At 39.0% G+C, this 23,217-nt stretch overlaps 1 protein-coding gene across 4 annotated transcripts in view; it reads left to right on the top strand.

The window, feature by feature from the left end:
* The window catches only part of ATP8B4 (ATPase phospholipid transporting 8B4 (putative)), a 272,389-nt gene extending 255,957 nt beyond the window's left edge, over positions 1-16,432 (top strand). For all 4 annotated transcript variants that reach the window (XM_078334229.1, XM_054239635.2, XM_017976839.4 and 1 more), the window contains 3 exons: positions 8,322-8,460; positions 12,105-12,235; positions 14,243-16,432. In XM_078334229.1, coding sequence (XP_078190355.1) covers positions 8,322-8,460; positions 12,105-12,235; positions 14,243-14,524 — 552 coding nt within the window. In that variant the 3' untranslated portion in view covers positions 14,525-16,432. The remainder of the gene's footprint in view (positions 1-8,321; positions 8,461-12,104; positions 12,236-14,242) is intronic.
* The last annotated feature ends 6,785 nt before the right edge of the window (positions 16,433-23,217 follow it).

Below are 23,217 nucleotides of genomic sequence, written 5' to 3'. Positions count from 1 at the left end.
TGTTGCCTCCGATGCCTCTGTTCTGTTCCATTGGTCTATATCTCTATCTTGCTACCAGGACCATGCTGTTTTGACTACTGTAGCCTTGTAGTATAGTTTGAAATCTGGTAGTGTGATGCCCCCCACTGTGTTCTTTTTGCTTAGAATTGACTTGGCTATGCAGGCTCTCTTTTGGTTCCATATGAAGTTCATGGTGGTTTTTTCGAGTTCTGTGAAAAAAGTCAATGGTAGCTTGATGGGGATAGCATTGATTCTGTAAATTACTTTGGGCAATATAGCCATTTTCACGATATTAATTCTTCCTAACCATGAACATGGAATGTTTCTCCATCTGTTTGTGTCCTCTCTGATTTCGTTGAGCAGTGGTTTGTAGTTTTCCATGAAGAGGTCCCTTACGTTCCTTGTGAGTTGTATTCCTAGGTATTTTATTCTTTTTTTAGCAATTGTGAATGGCAGTTCGTTCTTGATTTGGCTCTCTTTAAGTCTGTTATTGGTGTATAGGAATGCTTGTGATTTTTGCACATTGATTTTATATCCTGAGACTTTGCTGAAGCTGCTTATCAGTTTCAGGAGTTTTTGGGCTGAGGCGATGGGGTCTTCTAGGTATACTATCATGTCGTCTGCAAATAGAGACAATTTGGCTTCCACCTTTCCTATTTGAATACCCTTTATTTCTTTTTCTTGCCTGATTGCTCTGGCTAGAACTTCCAGTACTATATTGAATAGGAGTGGTGAAAGAGGGCATCCTTGTCTAGTGACAGATTTCAAAGGGAATGCTTCCAGTTTTTGCCCATTCAATATGATATTGGCTGTTGGTTTGTTGTAAATAGCTTTTATTACTTTGAGATATGTTCCATCGATACTGAGTTTATTGAGGGTTTTGAGCATAAAGGGCTATTGAATTTTGTCAAAGGCCTTCTCTGCGTCAATTGAGATAATAATGTGGTTTTTATTTTTTGTTCTGTTGATGTGGTGAATTACGTTTATAGACTTGCGTATGTTGAACCAGCCTTGTATCCCCGGGATGAATCCTACTTGATCATGATGGATAAGTTTTTTGATGTGCTGTTGCAATCGGCTTGCCAGTATTTTATTGAAGATTTTTGCATCTATGTTCATCATGGATATTGGCCTGAAGTTTTCTCTTCTTGTTGGGTCTCTGCCAGGTTTTGGTAACAGGATGCTGTTGGTCTCATAAAATAATTTGGGAAGGATTCCCTCTTTTTGGATTATTTGGAATAGTTTCAGAAGGAATGGTACCAGTTCCTCTTTATGTGTCTGGTAGAATTCGGCTGTGAACCCATCTGCACCTGGGCTTTTTTTGAGTGGTAAGCTCTTAATTGCTGCCTTGACTTCAGACCTTGTTATTGGTCTATTCATAGTTTCGGCTTCCTCCTGGTTTAGGCTTGGGAGGACACAGGTGTCCAGGAATTTATCCATTTTTTCCAGGTTCGCTAGTTTATGTGCATAGAGTTGTTTGTACTATTCTCTGATGATGGTTTGACTTTCTGTGGGATCTGTGATGATTTCCCATTTATCGTTTTTTATTGCATCTATTTGGTTGTTCTCTCTTTTCTTTTTCATAAGTCTGGCTAGTGGTCTGTCTATTTTGTTGTTCTTTTTGAAAAACCAGCTCCTGGATTTATTGATTTTTTGAAGAGTTTTTTTATGTCTCTATCTCCTTCAGTTCTGCTCTGATCTTAGTTATTTCTTGTCTTCTGCTAGGTTTTGACTTTTTTTGATCTTGCTCCTTTAGCTCTTTCAATTTTGATGATGGGTGTCAATTTTGGATCTCTCCACTCTTCTCATATGGGCAGTTGTTGCTATATATTTTCCTCTAGAGACTGCTTTAAATGTGTCCCAGAGATTCTGGCATGTTGTGTCTTCATTCTCATTGGTTTCGAAGAACTTCTTTATTTCTGCCTTCATTTCATTGTTTATCCAGTCAACATTCAAGAGCCAGTTGTTCAGTTTCCATAAATCTGTGCAGTTCTGGGTTAGTTTCTGAATTCTGAGTTCTAATTTGATTGCACTATGGTCTGAGAGACTGTTTGTTATGATTTCAGTTGTTTTGCATTTGCTGAGGAGTGCTTTACTTCCAATTATGTGGTCAATTTTAGAGTAGGCGTGATGTGGTGCTGAGAAGAATTTATATTCTGTGTATTTGGGGTGGAGAGTTCTGTAAATGTCTATCAGGTTTGCCTGATCCAAGTCTGTGTTCAAGCCCTGGATATCCTTGTTAATTTTCTGTCTGGTTGATCTGTCTATTATCGACAGTGGAGTGGTAAATTCTCCCACTATTATTGTGTGGGAGTCTAAGTGTCTTTGTAAGTCATTAAGAACTTGCCTTATATATCTGGGTGCTCCTGTATTGGGTCCATATATATTTAGGATCGTTAGCTCTTCTTGTTGTATCGATCCTTTTACCATTATGTAATATCCTTCTTTGTCTCTTTTGATCTTTGTTGCTTTGAAGTATATTTTATCAGAGACGAGGATTGCAACTCCTGCTTTTTTTTGCTCTCCATTTGCTTGGTAAATCTTCCTCCATCCCTTTATTTTGAGCCTTTGTGTATCCTTGAATGTGAGATGGGTTTCCTGGATACAGCACACTGATGGGTTTTGGTTTTGTATCCAGTTTGCCAGTCTGTGTCTTTTGATTGGTGCATTTAGTCCATTTACATTTAGGGTTAATATTGTTATGTGTGAATTTCATACTGCCATTTTGATGCTAGCTGGCTGTTTTGCCCATTAGTTGATGTAGATTCTTCATTTTGTTGATGCTCTTTAGCATTTAGTGTGTTTTTGGAATGGCTGGTAATGGTTGTTCCTTTCTATGTGTAGTGCCTCTTTTAGGAGCTCTTGTAAAGCAGGCCTGGTGGTGACAAAATCTCTGAGTACTTGCTTGTTCACAAAGGATTTTATTTTTCCTTCACTTATGAAGCTAAGTTTGGCTGGATATGTAATTCTGGGTTGAGAGTTGTTTTTTTAAGGATGTTGAAATTTGGCCGCCACTCTCTTCTGGCTTGTAGTGTTTCTGCCGAGAGATCTGCTGTGAGTCTGATGGGCGTCTCTTTGTGGGTAACTCGACCTTTCTCTCTGGCTGCCTTTAGTGTTTTCTCCTTCATTTGAACCCTGGTGAATCTGACGATTATGTGCCTTGGGCTTGCTCTTCTTGTGGAGTATCTTTGTGGTATTCTCTGTATTTCCTGGATTTGAGTGTTGGCCTACCTTGCTAGGTTGGGGAAATTTTCCTGGATAAAGAGTATTTTCCAGCTTGAATTTTTTTTCTTCGTCACCTTCTGATACATCTATCAAACGTAGGTTATGTCTCTTCACATAGTCCCACATTTCTTGGAGACTTTGTTCATTACTTTTTGTGTTTTTTTCTCTAATCTTGGTTTCTCATTTTATTTCATTGAGTTGATCTTCAACTTCTGATATTCTTTCTTCTGCTTGGTCAATTCGGCTATTGAAACTTGTGCATGCTTCGTGAAGTTCTCATGTTGTGTTTTTCAGCTCCTTCAATTCATTCATATTCTTCTTTAAGTTATCCATTCTTGTTATCATTTTCTCGAATCTCTTTTCAAATCTTTTTTCAAGGTTCTTAGTTTCTTTGCATTGATTTAGAACATGTTCTTTTAGCTCACAGAAGTTTCTTATTACCCACCTTCTGAAGTCTAATTCTGTCATTTTGTCACAGTCATTCTCCGTCCAGCTTTGTTCCCTTGCTGGTGAGGAGTTTTGGTCCTTTGTAGGAGGCGAGGCGTTCTGGTTTCAGGTGTTTTCCTCCTTTTTGCACTGGTTTCTTCCCATCTTCATGGATTTATCCACCTGTCGTCTGAGTAGTTGCTGACTTTTCAATTGGGTGTCTGAGTGGACACCCAGATTGTTGATGATGAGGTATTTCTGTTACTTGGTTTTTCTTCTACCAGTCTAGCCCTTCCGCTGTACGACTGCTGAGGTCCACTCCAGGCCCTGTTTGTCTGGGGTACACCTGTAGAAGCTGCGGAACAGTGAGGGATGCTACCAGTTTATTCTTCTGCTATCTTTGTCCCAGAATGATGCCCGTCAAATATCAGTCTGATCAGTCCTTTTTGAGGTGACTCTTTGGATATACAGGGGTCAGGGAGCTGCTTGAAGAGATGGTCTGTACTTTATAGGAGCTCAAGTGATGAACTGTGAGCTCCGTTGTTCATTCAGGGCTGTTAGGCTGCTACATTTAATTCTGCTGCAGCAGAACTCATAAAATCCCTTTTTTTCCTCAGATGCTCTGTCTTGGGGAGTTGGGGCTTTCTTATGAGTGTCCGTTGCACTATCCTGCCCAGCTAGGAGGCAGTCTAGTCACTATTTGCCTGCCGAGGCTCTGCCCTGCTGGTGTGGGGTCTGCTGTGTTGTTGTGGGCTCTGCCCTGCAGCCGTGTTCTCCGCCCTGCTGCCACGGGCTCTGCCCTGTGGTGGAGTCTCTCTGTTATGGCAGGTTGCCTCGGCAATGGCAGGCTGCATCACCAATGGGAGTGTACCTCAGTACGGGCGGATTGCCTCGGTAATGGCAGGCGTTCCTCCGCCACCGAGCTGCACCGTCCTGGGTTCAGCTGTGACTGCAGTGAAACTATCCATCTGGAGCATTTCGAATTGCCATTTTGTTTGTCCCTGTGGGGGTGAAACCCACTGAGCCTGCTCACCTGGCTCCCTGCCTCAGAGCGCCTTTTTTAAATTTTTTTTTTAAAGTTGAACGGTTGGCTCTTTCCCAGGTGTTTCAGTCCCCTGCTGTTAGTGCACTGGGATCTGTGTGATTTCCCGTGCTGTGACCCACTGTGCTGGCTCAAACACTGCTTCCCAGGAATCTCCTGGTCTGGCTCACTTTCCAAGTCTTGTTTAATCAGATGGATATGCTAATCTGCCCTCCCAAATCTCAGATTGCCGGTTTAACAGGGCACCCGGACCAGTGTGTTTTGTGCGGAGTGTTGTGGAGTGCCACTGTGCTGCGGCACCAGCCGAAGCGGCGGCACCAGCCAAAACAGCTGTGCTGGCGTCCCGTGTCTCTCCTACACCTGGGAATTTCCCCGTTCTGTGGGCAACAAAGATCCGTCTGGAAATGCAGCTTTGACTTACCCTCTGCACGTTCACTGAGAGCAGCAATCCTGAGTTGTTCTTACTGTACCATCTTGAATCTCTCCCTTTTCCTTGTTTTCAAAGTGGTTTTTACCTCATATAATTTAAGCTATATTCTTTGTCACATAATAGTTTCTAATTATTAATTTGTCTTTGTAGCTTTTATCATTTTTCATAATAAAAGATTTTTAAGATTTATTTTATATATTCATTTGCTTCTCTTGCTTTTTTTAGTTTGCATTTGCCTTATATATAATCTTGGCCAATTTCTTAATTTTCATTTATTACTTGTCTCATTCTATTAGTTTTCCTTGATAAGAATGTTTAAGCTACTCATTTTAATTGTAATAACTTGTATTTTATCATGCTATATTAATATTATTTTATGATTACTTTTCTGTTTTTCAATTTCTGTGTTTTTTTTTTTTTTCCTTTTTTATATTGGGATGCCCTAATTGTGATTTTAAAATATCCCACTTCTGGCCAGGCATGGTGGCTCATGCCTGTAATCCCAGCACTTTGGAGGCCAAGGTGGGTGGATCACCTGATGTAGGAGTTCAAGACCAGCCTGGCCAATGAGGCAGAACCCCATCTCTACTAAAAATACAAAAAAAAAAAAAAACAAAAAAATTAGCTGGGTATGGTGGTGGGTGCCTATAGTGCCAGCTACTCAGGAGGCTGAGGCAGGAGAATTGTTTGAACCTTGGAGGCAGAGGTTACAGTGAGTCGAGACTGTGCCATTGCACTCCAGCCTTGGTGACAAGAGTGAGACTCTGTATCAAAAAAAAAAATCCCATTAACATGAATAATGTACAAGTTTTACTATTATGTTCCTATTTTATTTCTCCTTATTTTATAGTTATTTAAGTATGTATTTCCATATTGGCAGAATGGAATTCCATATATAATATGAAACTCTGTTCTTCATCAAATGTTTTACTATCTTGTTGTAAATCTTTCCTTATGCCTCTTCAATTAAACAGTTTTCAAAATGTTTTTATCTTGCTTATCCCTCTCTGTCCCTACTCCCATCCTAACTCTTACATGTTAATTATTTAGAATTTAATTCCAGGATTTTATTAAATGCTCCATTAACATATTTGCTTACTATCACCATTTTTTTCCAAATCGATGCTGCCTCTTATTTATTATAACTCATCTAGAACTAACTATACACTCTCAAAAACCATTGCTCATCAACATTTTTATGCCCTGTCTCCTGCCATTTTGAGGTCTTTATACTGCTTAAATTTTTATTTCATTGCAGAAATGTCCTTGAGTAATTTTTTCTGAAAGGTTATTGAGATGTTATACTTTTAAGCTCAGTGCTTTTCTTTTTGCCTTTACATTTACATGCTATATTGGATAAGCATAAGATCCTTGAGTCAGAGCCTTTTTCTTTAGGAACTTTGTTGTTGCTTCACTGTGTAGTTATGTTTCAACAATTTTGTGTTGTTTCACAGTTTTACTGTGACAGTTTGATGTTATGTTGATTCTCTTTCTTTCTCTGTATAAAAGGTTATTTCACCAGAATCTTGTTTTATTACTTTGGATAGGACCTAAAGGACCCTCTCAATCTGAAAATCTATGCTATCTGTTACCACAGAGCAGTTTTCTTTTGTCATTTCTTTGATTATTACTTTTCTATTTATTCCTTTTTAGCTTTCTAAAATGCCATTATTTGTATATTCGGGTCACAGATCTGAGATCTGTGAATTTGCTGTTCATGTCTCTTCTTTTTGCAAATGGTTTGTATTTCTCTAAGTTTTTCTTCTCTGTTTTGAGATAATATTTGTATTTGTTTCGTCCAGCATATTAATTTAGTTCTATTCAGTGACTATTCTTTGGTTTTGCTATTGAATTTTTAAATTCAGAAAGTGTAATTTTCTGTCAGATTTTTTTTCTGTGATCATATTGCATCTTCTTAAGGGGTCATATGATATTTTGTTGTTGTTGTAGTGCTTGTCTGTATCTTCTATTACTTCTGCTTCAATAGGAGCCACCTATTCTCACTTTTTCAGCTGAATCCTTTTAAAGGGGTTGTAATTTTTCTTTGCCTACTCTTACGCATACAGATCAGAATATCATTTTCTCTTGAGAGTGTTAAACTCACAGGTGGTGGGAGGTAGAGTTGGAGATTTTGGTGAAATGTCTTGGCAGCTAACTGAACTGGAAAGTTGGCATGTCTTTGCTGGGGCATGGGAGGCAGAACTGTTTTCAGAACTCCTGAGGAGAGGAAAGGCTGTACTTTTATACACCCTATAGTTCACATCAAAGGCTGCCAGCATCATTTTAATGGGGACACATTTTAAGGGACAATAAACTACAGGTGGAAAGAGGAAGTATGTCTCATGTTGAGAGGGATCTGTTTACTATGCAGATAGGCCTCCCTCGGGCAGATGAGAAACCTTTGGTCTTGCAAAAGACTATTAGAAATGCAAACCTTCACTTGGACCTGGATCACTTGGGACCTATGAGATGCAAATAATGATACCAGAACCTCCTTTTTTATTCTCTGAAGAATTCAAGTGTTCATATTTACCAGTGGCATCCTTGATTCCCCAATAGCAAACCACTCTTCTAGCTGAGCTGCCGCAACAAGTTACTGGAAGGAAGAAGAGCTGCTGACTGTGCTCCCAGGCCATTGTAAATCCCAGTTTCTGATTTTTATGTCAAAATAAGGCTGAGGAATTTTCTTTGTTATCAATTGAGTTATTGAAGAGAAAGGATCATCAAAATGAGTTCGGATATTGGTATAAAAAAGATGCATGTGTAAAAATTGTATTGTGAAAATTTACTTACAGAGTATGAAATATTGCATTTGTCCATTACAGAAGGAATTTTTTTCCAATAGGAAAGTTTTGACAGACATTTGGAAAGTAACCTAAAAATTCTAAACCATTGTGCTTTCATATTTCTCACTTCAATGAAGTTAAATGTGTTTAATATCTTACCTCCTGATTCTGACTCAATATTGGCAGATATAATGGCTTGCATATAAAAGTTCTAAAATCAATTTTCTAACAGAAATATGAAGTCAGATCAGTCCCCTGGGTGTTTTCAGAAAGTGGGGATGCCAGTGGTTGGCTTGACAACTCGACAGGTGCAACCTTCCTGCCACAGGGCAGTTCCAGGAGACATCACTAGCTAAAATGATGCTCTTTTAATCCTCAAAGACCTCCCCTTTGCATTTGATTTTATTTACAGATAGCCTTGGATACCAGTTACTGGACTTTCATTAATCACGTCTTCATCTGGGGGAGCATTGCCATTTATTTCTCCATTTTATTTGCAATGCACAGTAATGGCATCTTTGGCATTTTCCCAAACCAGTTTCCATTTGTAGGTAAGTGGGTCACATTGATTAGTAGGGCCTCATGTCATGCTGCTGTTTACTTGTCTTATGATTTATTTTTTGTGTTGGATAGAGCTGGGGATGATTAGTGATCATTTGTCCAGAAATTGATTCAGCCAGGCATCTGAAGGCTTCTGGGCTTAAAAGTTGCTCTAAAAGCTCACTTAGTTTCTGTTGTCTCTACTAGATGCAGAAGAATCACTGACAGTAGCTTACAGGTTCTTTGCAGTTTACATGTAGTAGGCTTCTCTTTGCAAATAAGAGGCATGGCACATACATTAGGGTGACCTGAAGACCTGTCAAATGTTCATATATGGTAGAGAGAAGAAAAGAAATACTAGACACCCTCTTTATGCCGCATTATCACCAACGTCTGCCAAAATTCACCCATGGAACTTATTTGCATTTAGATAAGAATGAAACTGTGTGTAATTTAGAGCACTTCTGAAAATTCCTGGACATTAATTTATAAGTGGCATGAGGAATAGGCTTCGTAGTTAGACATTCAGGGTTCAAGCACTAGCTCCACCAACTAGCAAGTTATGTAACTTTGAGGTAGTTTCTTCTTTCTATGTAAGAATATATAGAAATAAACAAACTCATTTTCTCCTATACTCTCAGTCAGCCATCAACACAGAAGACTTCTGGTCACCAAGAAGTGGGGATTTCTTCCCACCAATATCCAATGAAGTGTTTCTGTAGAGGACCCTAGCTTGATGTTTTCCAATTCAATTCCAACAATATCTACTTGGAGATAGTGTCAGATCCCACAGGTTGAGGGCTAGGTTCCTCACTACTGCCCACACATTTCTAATGCCACTAGCAAGCCACAGGATGTTTTACCTCTACTTCTGACCAGCTGGCTACAAATTGGGGTTCCCACAACCCCCTCCTTGAGTTTGATTAATTTCTAGAGTGGCTCACAGAACTCAGGGAGACACTTACATTTACTGGTTTATTATAAAGAATATTACAAAGGATACAGATAAAGAGGAGCATAGAGCTAGTGTGGGGGAAGGGGTGCAGAGCTGGCATGCCCTTTGCAGTCCTCCTACCCTCCAGGAACCTCTACATGTTCATCTATCTGGGAACTCTGAACCCTGTTCTTTAAGGCTCTTATGGAGGCATTATTATATAAGCAAGATTGATGAAGTCATTGGCCATTGGTGATCAACTTAACCTTTAGTCTCTCTCCTCTTCTAGGAGATTAGAGGCTGGGCTGAAAGTCCCAATCCTATAATCCTGCCTTAGTCTTTCTGATGATCAGCCCTCATCCTGAAGCTGCTTAGGGTCTTCCAGCCAACAGTCAACTCATTAACATACAAAAACACACTTACCACTTTAAGGATTTCAAGTTTTTAAAGCATTTGGCAGAAAACAGAGAGAAAAACCAAACATACAGCTCACAATATTATACTATGCATTAATGTCTTCACTTATAAACTGAGGCTCTTATTAAGCCTTATTTTCATAGAAAATTTATGAGGATTAAAGGAAACAATATATATAAATCACTTAGTATGTATCTTGGTATATAGTACTTTTTAAATAAATGTTCATTGTGGTAATGGTGATTATCATTATTCATGAAAATGAGGCTTGATTCCTGGTTGGGAACACTGCAGAGGAATTTGAACATCAGATGAGCAGCAAAGGACTCCCTAAAATCTCCTAGAACCTTGAGATTCTGTTATTCTCTGGTCTATGTATAGAGTATACTATCATTGCACTCCACATTTCAAAATGATTCCCAGCAGAGGCCACTGAGCTTTCTAAAAGAAGGCTATTAATATATTTTCTCCGAGGTTTTGAAATCTCTAGTGTGTGTGAAATAAGCTGCGAAGAGTGAAGTTTCCGAGTTCATCTAAACAAACTGGAAAAGAGAGATGTGTGGTGACCAACACATTCTTGAACTTAATCAGGCAAGAGTGAGATTTGTATTTACTAATTGAGGAAGTAAATTCTTAGACCGATTCATGTAGAAAGCAAAATAAGACCACAAGGACCAAAATAGAATTATAAGGTTATAAGTTTACAAATTTACACTGATGCAAAGGCACTTTAAATTGTATTTAATTCCATTTAAATTCACACATACACTTAAAAATGTTCCTCAACTTCTGCCTTTTCCTATATGTAAATGGAAATCTTTAAGTTGCACCACTCTTACTTAATATGTACTGGTAATACTTTGTTTACCAAAAGATTCCAACTGTGTAGAGACATGTTGGATATGAGTAAGAATAAGCATATTAGGAAAGAAAGACACTAAAACTATTTTTGTTTTATTTTTTTAAGGTCATTTGCCAAATTGAAAAGTTCAGTGCATTGACTAGAACATTTCAAGTCCTAAGAGAGCACTGTAATGCATAATGAGATTAGAATGCCTCGACTGGAGAAAGTAATTTGTGTGGGGACCACTCTTTCCAGCTAAGCACATGCCATTTCAGTAACTAATTACTGAGCTCCAATGAAATTTTTTAAAAGTTAGATCAACATTGGGGTTTCAGAAAAGAATTTTTTTTTCCTTACTAGCTAGCAGCAAACAGGAGTGTGGTTTCAAAGTGAAGCTTGTTTTCCCAGCCATGCCGGAGGGTACCAAGCTTCAAGGAGCTCAAAGAGACATTTAATTTATTGAGTCAAGTTTGTTTCTGCCCATGGCTGAAGGCCGCTGGAATCAGCTGCTCTTGGGTAGGCAGATTCTACTCTTCAAAGCCAGGAAAAGCAGACATACCATTCAGTAGCCAAGCCCTCATACCCAAAGCCCATTTGAATGGTGGTAACATTTGAACACTGGGATAGGGGACCTGGATAATTGGAGGTATGATGCTAAATCTCTAGAAAATGAAGAGGGACAAAAGTTTATTTTGGTGATATAAGCATGGTTGGCATCTTCCCATGAAGCTTGTCTGCCTGCCTTACTGACCCTAATTGCCTTGTTCACACTCACATTGGAGTATGTGAGGTATGAGTAAAAAGTAAGAAAACTGGCTGCAGGCTTGGGAATGAGTTTCACTGTCCCATTGCCCTAGCATGTTGGATGGATACATCAACAGTCTCCTGGTGAGGGGATGCTGTTTTCAAACCCAGGAGCCTTCCTGATTTTGGAACTTTGAGTACCTCATAACCAAATGACATTAAACAGATAAGTTCCTCTGAGGCAGGTTTTCTGAAGCCATTGCCTGGAATTTATAAGGCTGGTTCTGCAGTAGATATGGCTTCCCTTTTATGACATAGCCAATCAGTGCAATCATTATTTGAGATCATACCTTTATCTGGAATGTTTTTTGTATAGTTTTGATATGATAGTTTTAATTCAAGAGTCCATAAGCATAAAGGGTACATGTGCCTTTTAAAAATAATGGCTGCCTTGTAAGCATGGGATCTTGATGCTGGAAGAGAAAATTGTGCTCCATGAATGAGAGAATGCTTGGCTCAGGCTGGTAATCTCGAAGTGGTAAGACCACTAAGCAGTTCCTGAGGGTGATCTTAGCACTTCTGCCTTCTTATCATCGTGGTGACATTAGGTGATCCAAATCTCACGATTTCAAAAAAGACTTTATAGGAACAAAGAACCTATTTATTAATAATTCAGTCCTACTTATAGCCACAGTGTATATTTTCTTTAATGACAGGTAATGCACGACATTCCCTGACCCAGAAGTGCATCTGGCTTGTAATTCTTTTAACAACAGTGGCTTCAGTTATGCCAGTGGTGGCATTCAGATTTTTGAAGGTGGATTTATACCCAACCCTGAGTGACCAGGTATGTCACAGTGCTGATGAATTCTTGAAGTCTGGTTTTTGGCTCTTGAAATGGTGTCCTTTTCTGCCTGATTGGAAGCTCAGAGATGGGCTGATGAAATTGTCGCAAGCAGATACCTACTGATACATGAGATCACATCAGGATAGATGGGACTGCTTACATATTGAATGTACTAGGCCTTAGTGCCAATGAAGAAAGAAGCATTAATACTAAATGTGATGGGGAGTCATAAATTACAAGTTAAACTGGGTATTTTTAAAAACTGAATTTTAAAAAGAAGCTCACAGGCATCATTTTGGATAATTTTTCCAAGGGAAAGGCATGTTATAGGAAAAGATTGATTTGAGGGTAAGTACAGACACAATAAAGAGGAGACAAGTGGCCAGGCACCATGGCTCATGCCTGTAATCCCAGCACTTTTGGAGGCCAAGGTGGGTGGATCATGAGGTCAAGAGATCGAGACCATCCTGGTCAACATGGTGAAACCCCGTCTATACTAAAAATACAAAAAATTAGCTGGGCATGGTGGCGCGTGCTGTAATCCCAGCTACTCAAGAGGCTGAGGCAGGAGAATTGCCTGAACCCAGGAGGCGGAGGTTGTGGTGAGCCGAGATCGCGCCATTGCACTCCAGCCTGGGTAACAAGAGTGAAACTCCGTCTCAAAAAAAAAAAAAAAATAGGAGACAAGTATGGCATGAGTCAAAGGGGCTTAACATTTTTGTAGAAATCTAGTAGCAGATTCCGAAACATGAGTGAGATGTTACCTTCTGAACAGATTAAAAAGGGGAAGAACAACACGATGGGTAGATTAGAAATATAACTTGGAAGGAAAATAGGAAGAACAGGTTATAGAAATTCCTTAATTGGAAAATTAACAGAATATATTTCAGAATTTAATGGGAAGAGGAGTATAAGTAGACAATGTCCTGTTAGGTCTGGGCTAACGATCAGGACTAGGTTAGGTTGACCTAATGTGATCTAAGTAAGACAATGTCAAGTTAGGTCAGCACTAACCTGACCTAATGTGAAAAGGAGAAAGAAAGGGAAATAAACATTCCTAGCCATGGAATGAGAAGAGGGAGCAAGCTGCTATGTGACTGGGACCAGGCCAGTGATGCTGAGAGAGACTGAGGTAGATATATATATAATCATGATGTCTCTGACATTTTGGGACCAAAGTGTAAAAATATTTATTCTGGAAAAATTCAGAGTCCCTTGTCATATCTGTTCTCTCTCTTTGCATCTCCAAGCTCATTCTGATATAAACCCAGACAATGGTGGATGAGTTAAGGAAGAAAGGGTGTGCTCGTTTTTCCTATAAGTCCAATTGTGATGTTCTGCTTGACGGCTTTCTCCTGACACAGAAGTCAGAATCCAAGTGATTTGCCAAACCAGAGAACAGCGTCGCTTACAACAAACCTTAGGTCTTTTTTTCCTTAGCTTTACAGGAAAATGAAAGAGTTGTTGGAAACCTACTCCGATAATCTGGAACATTTAGAAAGGCCATACAAACCTCAAATAAATCAAAACCTTGGAAATCTGATGATACGTTGACTTACCACAAAAATTGAATATTTCTGACTCATTTTCTAAATTTTCTTCTAGTCCAGTTATTGACAACTGTTCAATACAGAGAACCTCTAAAAGAGGAAAAAGGCTGTTTTTGGAGAATGAAGTTACAAATTATTATGCTGACTTTGGGTGGTAAATGTGAAAAAAATTTTTCTATACAAAAGTATCTCTTATACATTGAAGATATATGAGAGACAATAATGAAATTTGTCTGATATTTCTTATTTACTTAATAGTTTTTTGATAGAAATAAAAATGGACCAGTGCCCACTGTCATCTTTTGGGTCGAAAATATCTTAGTTTTTAGGTTTAAAACTTCCTTTTGCATTGTTGTTTTTACTAAAAAAATAAAAGGCTTTCACTTTACAAAGTGGTCCAGGGCCTGAAGTCTGTCATTTGGATGCATCATTTCACTTTGGGTCTGTTTCTCTCCAGATCCGCCAGCGGCAGAAGGCTCAAAAGAAGGCAAGGCCTCTAAGTAGCCGAAGGCCTCGGACCCGCCGGTCAAGCTCAAGAAGGTCTGGATATGCTTTTGCTCACCAAGAGGGCTATGGAGAGCTTATCACATCTGGAAAAAATATGCGAGCTAAAAATCCACCCCCAACATCAGGGCTGGAAAAGACACATTATAATAGCACTAGCTGGATTGAAAATTTATGTAAGAAAACCACAGACACAGTAAGCAGCATTAGCCAGGATAAAACAGTGAAACTGTGAGTCGAGATGAATTCAAACCACATAGTTATTTTTTCACTTCAGGTGGAGCTGAAATTCCACTGGCTCCAGAGTTTGGGATTTGAGGCTAGAGGTGGGGCAGGCAGATTGCCTCACTTAACTTAAGTCTGTGGCAGACAGCTGCCAGTGCCCATCAAACAGCAGCGTACGCAGTGGAAAACCAGGTTAGTGGTCGCTGTCTAGTTTGTGATTTGGTGGACAAAACACTCACTGTTACAAGTACAGATGTTTCTAAAAAATCAACCTAGATACCAATTGTCCTAAATTTTAGAATCTTACTTACGGAGAAAAACTTGCAAAGCTGCATATACATTGAGTGGATCCTCAGGTGGGTAAAAGGGTGCATTTTAAAGGTGTATAGCCAAGCTTAAAAGCATGCCTATTGACAGATCAACATGTATATGTAAGATCTGCCTTTCCTAAGGTATACTTTTAAGATTTAAAGGTACTATGGTGCTTTCAGACTGGGTTGCATGTCACTCTTTAGTCTGGATATCTACCAATCTGTTCAGCCAGAACAACAAATGGCTTTCATTCCTGAAGATAACAAAGTTGTTTGTGTTTCTCTTTTTTCTACCAGTCTAGGGACAAAGAAGACTGAACATATTTGCAGCAGGATAGGCTGGTAATTTGTTCAAATTTATTCAAAAAGCTCTCAGACTGTGTCATGTAGGGACATGTTCATGAAATATCAGAGAGGCTCACCACTAAGTATTCTAAATACTTTTCAATGGCTTTTCTAACAACCTCAGTAGTAACTTGCTGAGCATCATCCAAACCATTAACGGAATCAGCAAAACACTGGAATTTCACACTTTAATGATAATATTCCATATAGTCTATGGGCAAATATTTTCAATAATTTTTAAAGTTTCAGAATTGAAGCCAAACAAATTAATAAACAATTGTTTTACTTAGTGTTTAAAACTCAGGTTTGGATCATTTAAAGTTAGTTGCTTTTGATACCCAGTGTTAATGTTTATAATTCAAACATGTAATAGACATATGTAGGTAAGGTTGATATTTTTGGAGATGTCTCAGCTCAAATTTTCAGTCCACATAAGAATCACCAGTGGATTTCCTATAAAGTGATTCAGTCATATTTGTGTGAAAACCTCAGCTCTGTCACTTCCTACCTCTATAAACTTGGGCAATAATGTGCCTTCTCTGAGACTCAATTTCTTCCTCTGTAAAATGAGGACATACTACCTACCTTACATGGTTGTTTGATGATTGTCAAAGCACAAATTCTGAAAATATTAAAAATATAATTGTTTTGTAAACAGATGAATTAAGTTCCAGTTAACTCAGCATCACTATAACAGAGCAGTTGGAAGAGAATATGAAAAAACTGGAATTTCTTCAGTGGGGAAGGCTTTGATAAAATGAAATTGCCAGTAAAACATAAAACTGGTTAGTATCCTACAGGGAAATAAAATGATAACCTAGAAGGTACATTTCTTTAATAGAAAGCAAAAATAAAGCATCATGTCTTAATGGTTTTCTACAAATCGACTTCTAACTCTAGAGTCCTTAAACTGGTCCCTACTTAATTGTTGGACAAAGTTACATTTCCTAAGAGAGTTAGGTGACACTTGATGGGTAAGGAGCTAATATGATATTTACAGTTCACAATTTGTTAAAACCTAAATTTCCAAGTCTGGGATAATTTTTTCTAAATGGGATCAAATGATGTATGTATAAAAGAATCAAATGCAGTCCTTTACTATAGTAACTCCCTATGGACATTCCCTTTTGCCTACATGCATGCCTACACTTAACTAGATGTTTTCAGTGTCTAATTTGTCATTAGTTTCACCATGTTTGCTCACTTTTTGTAATATTTTTGCAGTATTTGAAAACTTTCAGTAAATGTTTTGGCACTGTTGGTATTTGATGTTCTATCTCTTCTTCATGGGAAATTCATTGGGGAGATTTTTGTTATATTAGGCCACTGATTTTTTTCCTCTCCTTTACATGCTGGGGAAAATGTACTCAGTCTTAGAATCTGAGTCTAGAATGAAATGAAACAACTGGACCTGTGTGTAAGGGATAGGAAGGATTAGAAATGGTCTAATTAGCAAGCACAGCTGAACCCCAGATGGCCCAGCTTTGTGTCGGAGGGGCGTCCACCATTACTGAGTCAATCGACCCATACAGAGGTAGTCCGCCATTGCTGAGGCAGCCTGCCATTGCCGAGGCAACCCGCCATAATAGAGTCCACGATTACAGAAGTGGGCCACCATTGCCTAGGTAGTTCTAACCACATCCATATAAACAGGACTGCAGGGAAGTTCACACGACAGCAGGGCGGAGCCCACAGCAGCTCAGCAAAGCCTCTGCAGGCAGACAGTGACTAGGCTGCCTCCTTGCTGGGCAGGGCAGCCCTGAAAAAAAAAAAAGGTAGCAGCAAAATGGACACTCATAAATAAAGCCCTAATGCCCCGGGACAGAGCACCTGAAAAAAAAACAAAAGGGATTTATGAGTTCTTCTGCAGCAGACTTAAATTTACCTGCCTAGTAGCTCTGAATGAACAATGGAGCTCACAGCTCAGCACTTGAGCTCCTATAAAGAACAGACTGTCTCATCAAGCAGCTCCCTGACCCCGTATATCCAAAGAGTCACCTCACAAAGGACTGATCAGACTGACATTTGATGGACATCATTCTGGGACAAAGATAGCAGAAGAAGAAACTGGTAGCAACCCTTACTGTTCTGCAGCTGCTGCAGGTGATCCACAGGCAAGCAGGGCCTGGAGTGGACCTCAGCAGTCCTACAGCAGAGGGGCCAGACTGTTAGAAGGGAAACTAAGAAACAGAAATAACTTCATTAACAACCTGGACGTCCACTCAGAGAACCAATCTGAAAATCAGCAACTACACAGACGACAGGTAGATAAATCCACAAACATGGGAAGAAACCAGTGCAAAATAAAGGAAAACACCCGAACGAGAACACCTCTCCTCCTACAAGGGATCACAACTCCTCACCAGCAAGGGAACAAATCTGGATGGAGAATGAGTGTGATGAAATGACAAAATCAGAATTCAGAAGGTAGGTAATCAGAAACTTCTGTGAGCTATAAGAATATGTTCTAACTCAATGCAAAGAAACTAAAAACCTTGAAAAAAGATTTGACGAGATAATAAGAATGGACAACTTAGGAATGTAAGTGAATTGATGCAGCTGAAAAACACAACACGAGAACTTTGCAAAGCATGCACAAGTTTCAACAGCTGAATTGACCAAGCAGAACAAAGGATATCAGAGGTCGAAGATCAACTCAATGAGATAAAATGACAAGGCAAGATTAGAGAAAAAAAGCACAAAAAGGATTGAACAAATTCTCCAAGAAATGTGGGACTATGTCAAGAGACCTAATCTACATTTGATAGGTGTACCTGAATGTGATGAAAAGAATGAATCCAAGCTGGAAAATACTCTTCAGGATATTATCCAAGAAAATTTCCCCAACCTAGCAAGGCAGGCCAATATTCAAGTCCAGGAAATACAGAGAACACCACAAAGATATTCCTCAAGAAGAGCAACCCCAAGGCACATAATCTTCAGATTCACCAGGGTTGAAATGAAGGAGAAAATGCTAAGGGCAGCCAGAGAGAAAGGTCAGGTCACCCACAAAAAGGAGCCCATCAGACTCACAGCAGATCTCTCAGCAGAAACCCTACATGCCAGAATAGAGTGGGGTCCAATATTCAACATCCTTAAAGAAAAGAACTTTCAACCCAGAATTTCATATCCAGCCAAACTAAGCTTCATAAGTGAAGGAAAAATAAAATCCTTCGCCAACAAGCAAGTACTCAGAGATTTTGTCACCACCAGGCCTGCTTTACAAGAGCTCCTGAAAGAGGCACCACACATAGAAAGGAACAACCAGTACCAGCCACTCCAAAAACATACCAGATGGTTAAGATCATCAACAAAATGAAGAATCTGCATCAACCAATGGGCAAAACAGCCAGCCAGCATCAAAATGGCAGTATGAAATTCACACATAACAATATTAACCCTAAATGTAAATGGGCTAAATGCACCAATCAAAAGACGCAGACTGGCAAATTGGATAAAAAGCCAAAACCCATCAGTGTGCTGTATCCAGGAAACCCATCTCACGTGCACAGATACACAAAGGCTCAAAATAAAGGGATGGAGGAAGATTTACCAAGCAAATGGAGAGCAAAAAAAAGCAGGTGTTGCAATTCTCAACTCGGATAAAATAGACTTTAAAGCAACAATGATCAAAAGAGACAAAGAAGGACATTATACAATGGTAAAAGGATTGATACAAGAAGTGATAACAATCCTAAACATATATGGACCCAATTCAGGAGCACCCAGATACATAAGACAATTCTTAGTGACTTACAAAGAGACTTAGACTCCCACACAATAATAGTGGGAGACTTTAACACTCCACTGTCAATATTAGACAGATCAACCAGACAGAAAATTAAGAAGAATATCCAGGACTTGAACTCAGACCTGGAACAAGCAAACCTGATAGACATTTACAGAACTCTCCACCCCAAATACACAGAATATACATTCTTCTCAGCAGCACATCACATCTACTCCAAAATTGACCACATAATTGGAAGTAAATCACTCCTGAGCAAATGCAAAAGAATGGAAATTATAACAGTCTCTCAGACCACAGTGCAATCAAGTTAGAACTCAGAATTCAGAAACTAACTCAGAACCACACAGCTTCATGGAAACAGAACAACTGGCTGTTGAATGTTGACTGGATGAACAATGAAATGAAGGCAGAAATAAAGAAGTTCTTCGAAACCAACGAGAATGAAAACACAACATACCAGAATCTCTGGGACACATTTAAAGCAGTCTCTAGAGGAAAATATATAGCAATAAGTGCCCACATGAGAAGAAAGGAGAGATCCAAAACTGACACCTTGTCATCAAAATTGAAAGAGCTAGAGGAGCAAGATCAAAAAAACTCAAAACCTAGCAGAAGACAAGAAATAACTAAGATCAGAGCAGAACTGAAGGAGATAGAGACACAAAAAACTCTTCAAAAAACCAGTAAATCCATGAGCTGGTTTTTCAAAAAGATCAAGAAAATAGACAGACCACTAGCCAGATTAATAAAAAAAAAAAAAAAGAGAGAGAATAACCAAATAGATGCAATAAAAAACGATAAAGGGGAAATCACCAGAGATCCCATAGAAATTCAAACCACCATCAGAGAATATTACAAACAACTCTACACACATAAGCTAGTAATCCTGGAAGAAATGGATAAATTCCTGGACACTTGCATCCTCCCAAGCCTAAATCAGGAAGAAGTCGAAACCTGAATAGACCAATAACAAGTACTGAAGTTGAGGCAGCAATTAAGAGCCTACCATACAAAAAAAGCCCAGGTCCAGATGGGTTAACAGCCAAATTCTATCAGACACACAAAGAGGAACTGTTACCATTCCTTCTGAAACTATTCCAAATAATCCAAAAATAGGGAATCCTTCCCAAATTATTTTATGAGACCAACAGCATCCTGATACCAAAACCTGGCAGAGACTCAACAAGAAAAGAAAACTTCAGTCAATATTTATGATGAACATAGACGCAAAAATCTTCAACAAAATACTGGCAAGCCAATTGCAACAGCACATCAAAAAGCTTATTCACCATGATCAAGTAGGATTCATCCTGGGGATGCAAGGCTAGTTAAACGTACGCAAATCTATAAATGTAATTCACCACATGAACAGAACCAAAAGCAAGAACCACATGATTATCTCAATGGATGCAGAGAAGGCCTTTGACAAAATTTAACAGCCCTTTATGCTAAAAACCCTCAATAAACTCAGTATCGATGGAACGTATCTCAAAATAATAAAAGCTATTTATGACAAACCAACAACCAATATCATACTGAATGGGCAAAACCTGGAAGCATTCCCTTTGAAATCTGGCACTAGACAAGGATGCCCTCTCTGACCACTCCTATTCAATATAGTACTGGAAGTTCTATCCAGAGCAATCAGGCAAGAAAAAGAAATAAAGGGTATTCAAATAGGAAAGGAGGAAGGCAAATTGTCTCTATTTGCAGATGATACGATAGTATATCTAGAAGACCCCATCATGTCAGCCCAAAATCTCCTGAAACTGATAAGCAACTTCAGCAAAGTCTCAGGATACAAAATTAGTGTGCAAAAACCACAAGCATTCCTATACACCAACACAAGACTTAAAGAGAGCCAAATCAAGAACAAACTGCCATTCACAATTGCTACAAAGAGAATAAAATACCTAGGAATACAACTCACAAGGAACGTAAAGGACCTCTTCAAGGAGAACTACAAACCACTGCTCAATGAAATAAGCGAGGCCACAAGCAGATGGAGAAACATTCCATGTTCATGGTTAGGAAAAATCAATATCGTGAAAATGGCCATACTGCCCAAAGTAATTTACAGATTCAACACTATCTTCATCGAGCTACCAATGACCTTCTTCACAGAACTGGAAAAAAACCACCTTAAACTTCATATGGAACCAAAAGAAAGCCTGCATAGCCAAGTCAATTCTAAGTAAAAAGAACACAGTGGGAGGCATCACACTACCAGACTTCAAACTATACTACAAGGCTACAGTAACAAAACAGCATGGTGCTGCTACCAAAAGAGACATATAGACCAATGGAACAGAACATATCTTCAACCATACAATCTTTGACAAACCTGACAAAAACAAGCAATGGGGAAAGGATTCCCTGTTTAATAAATGGTGTTGGGAAAACTGGCTAGCTATGTGCAGAAAGCAGAAACTGGACCCCTTCCTGATGCCTTACACTAACATTAACTCCAGATGGACTAAAGACTTAAACATAAGACCTAGCACCATAAAAACCCTAGAAGAAAATCTAGGCAAAACCATTCAGGACATAGGAGTAGGCAAGGACTTCATGAACAAAACACCAAAAGCATTGGCAACAAAAGCAAAAATAGATAAATGGGACCTAATCAAACTCCACAGCTTCTGCACGGCAAAAGAAACAGTCATTAGAGTGAATCGGCAACCAACGGAATGGGAAAAAATTTTTGCAGTTTACCCATCTGACAAAGGGCTGATATCCAGAATCTACAAAGAACTAAAACAGATTTACAAGAAAAAAACAAACAAGCCCATTCAAAAGTGGGCAAAGGATATGAACAGACACTTTACAAAAGAAGACATACATGAGGCCAACAATCATATGAAAAAAATGCCCATCATCACTGGTAATTAGAGAAATGCAAATCAAAACTACATTGAGATACCATCTCATATCAGTTAGAATAGCAATCATTAAAAAATCTGGAGAGAACAGATGCTGGAGAGGATGTGGAGAAATAGGAACACTTTTACACTGCTGGTGGGAGTGTAAATTACTTCATCCATTGTGGAAGACAGTGTGGCAATTCCTCAAGGACCTAGAAATAGAAATCCCATTTGACCCAGCAATCCCATTACTGGGTATATATCCAAAGGACTATAAATCGTTCTGGTATAAGGATACAGGCACACGAATGTTCATTGCAGCACTGTTTACAATAGCAACGACCTGGAATCAACCCAAATGCCCATCGATGATAGGCTGGACAGGGAAAATGTGGCACATATACACCATGGAATATCATGCAGCAATCAAAAACGATGAGTTTGTGTCCTTTGTAGGGACATGGATGAACCTGGAGAACCTCATTCTCAGCAAACTGTAACAAGAACAGAAAATGAAATTCCGCATGTTCTCACTCATAGGCAGGTGTTGAACAATGAGAACACATGGACACAGGGAGAGGAGCACTACACACTGGGGTCTGTTGGGGGAATAGGGGAGGGATGGTGGGGGGTGGGGAGTTGCGGAGAGATAGCATGGGAGAAATGCCAGATATAGGTGAAGGGGAGGAAGGCTGCAAATCACACTGCCACATGTGTACATATGCAACTGTCTTGCATGTTCTTCACATGTACCCCAAAACCTAAATGTAAAAAAAAAAAATAAGAAATAGCCTAATTTTGCTAATTTAGTTTAAATTAAAGAAGGCTATTTATAAACAAATAATGTGGATAATTGTGAGAGAAACACATTATCAGCTTACTTTGGCCCCATAAGATCCAAGTAAATTCACACACCCATTGCAAGGTCATTCAATTACAAGTGCCAAGGATTATTTTGAACATGAAGATGAAAAGTCTGAGGAATGAGTAGTGATGGGCACAGGGGAATAATAAAATTTGATTTTACATAAATGTTATTAAATTATTTATAAAGAAAAACTATTTTTTTCTAGATTTGAGATTGAAGCTGATAATTTTGGGTTTTTTAAAATCTCAGCCCAAGTTTTGAGCTATTACAGGAATTTGCAAATTGTGTATTTCTGATTTGGTTCTGCTGTCTTTGGCTCTCTCCTCTGCCTCCAGATGTATATACCTATGGAGGAAAGAAAGAGATGGAGGAAGAAAGTAAGACAGATAAAGCAAGAGAGAGAAAAAAGTAATGGAGGAAAGGATGGAGGAAGGGAGAAAAGAGTTTCCAGTTATATGTTTTTTGAGATAATGTGACTCTCTGAAAAATAAATTTAATCCCTCAAAGAAAAATATGGATTATATTTGACCCTTGAATAGTAAAATTTCCTTCCCATCTTGTGTG

The sequence above is a fragment of the Callithrix jacchus genome, chromosome 8 (assembly GCF_049354715.1).
Source record: "Callithrix jacchus isolate 240 chromosome 8, calJac240_pri, whole genome shotgun sequence".
In the NCBI taxonomy this organism is placed as follows: domain Eukaryota; kingdom Metazoa; phylum Chordata; class Mammalia; order Primates; family Cebidae; genus Callithrix; species Callithrix jacchus.
The sequence above is the reverse complement of the archived record's forward strand: the minus strand, read 5'-3'. Positions and strand labels throughout refer to the sequence as shown.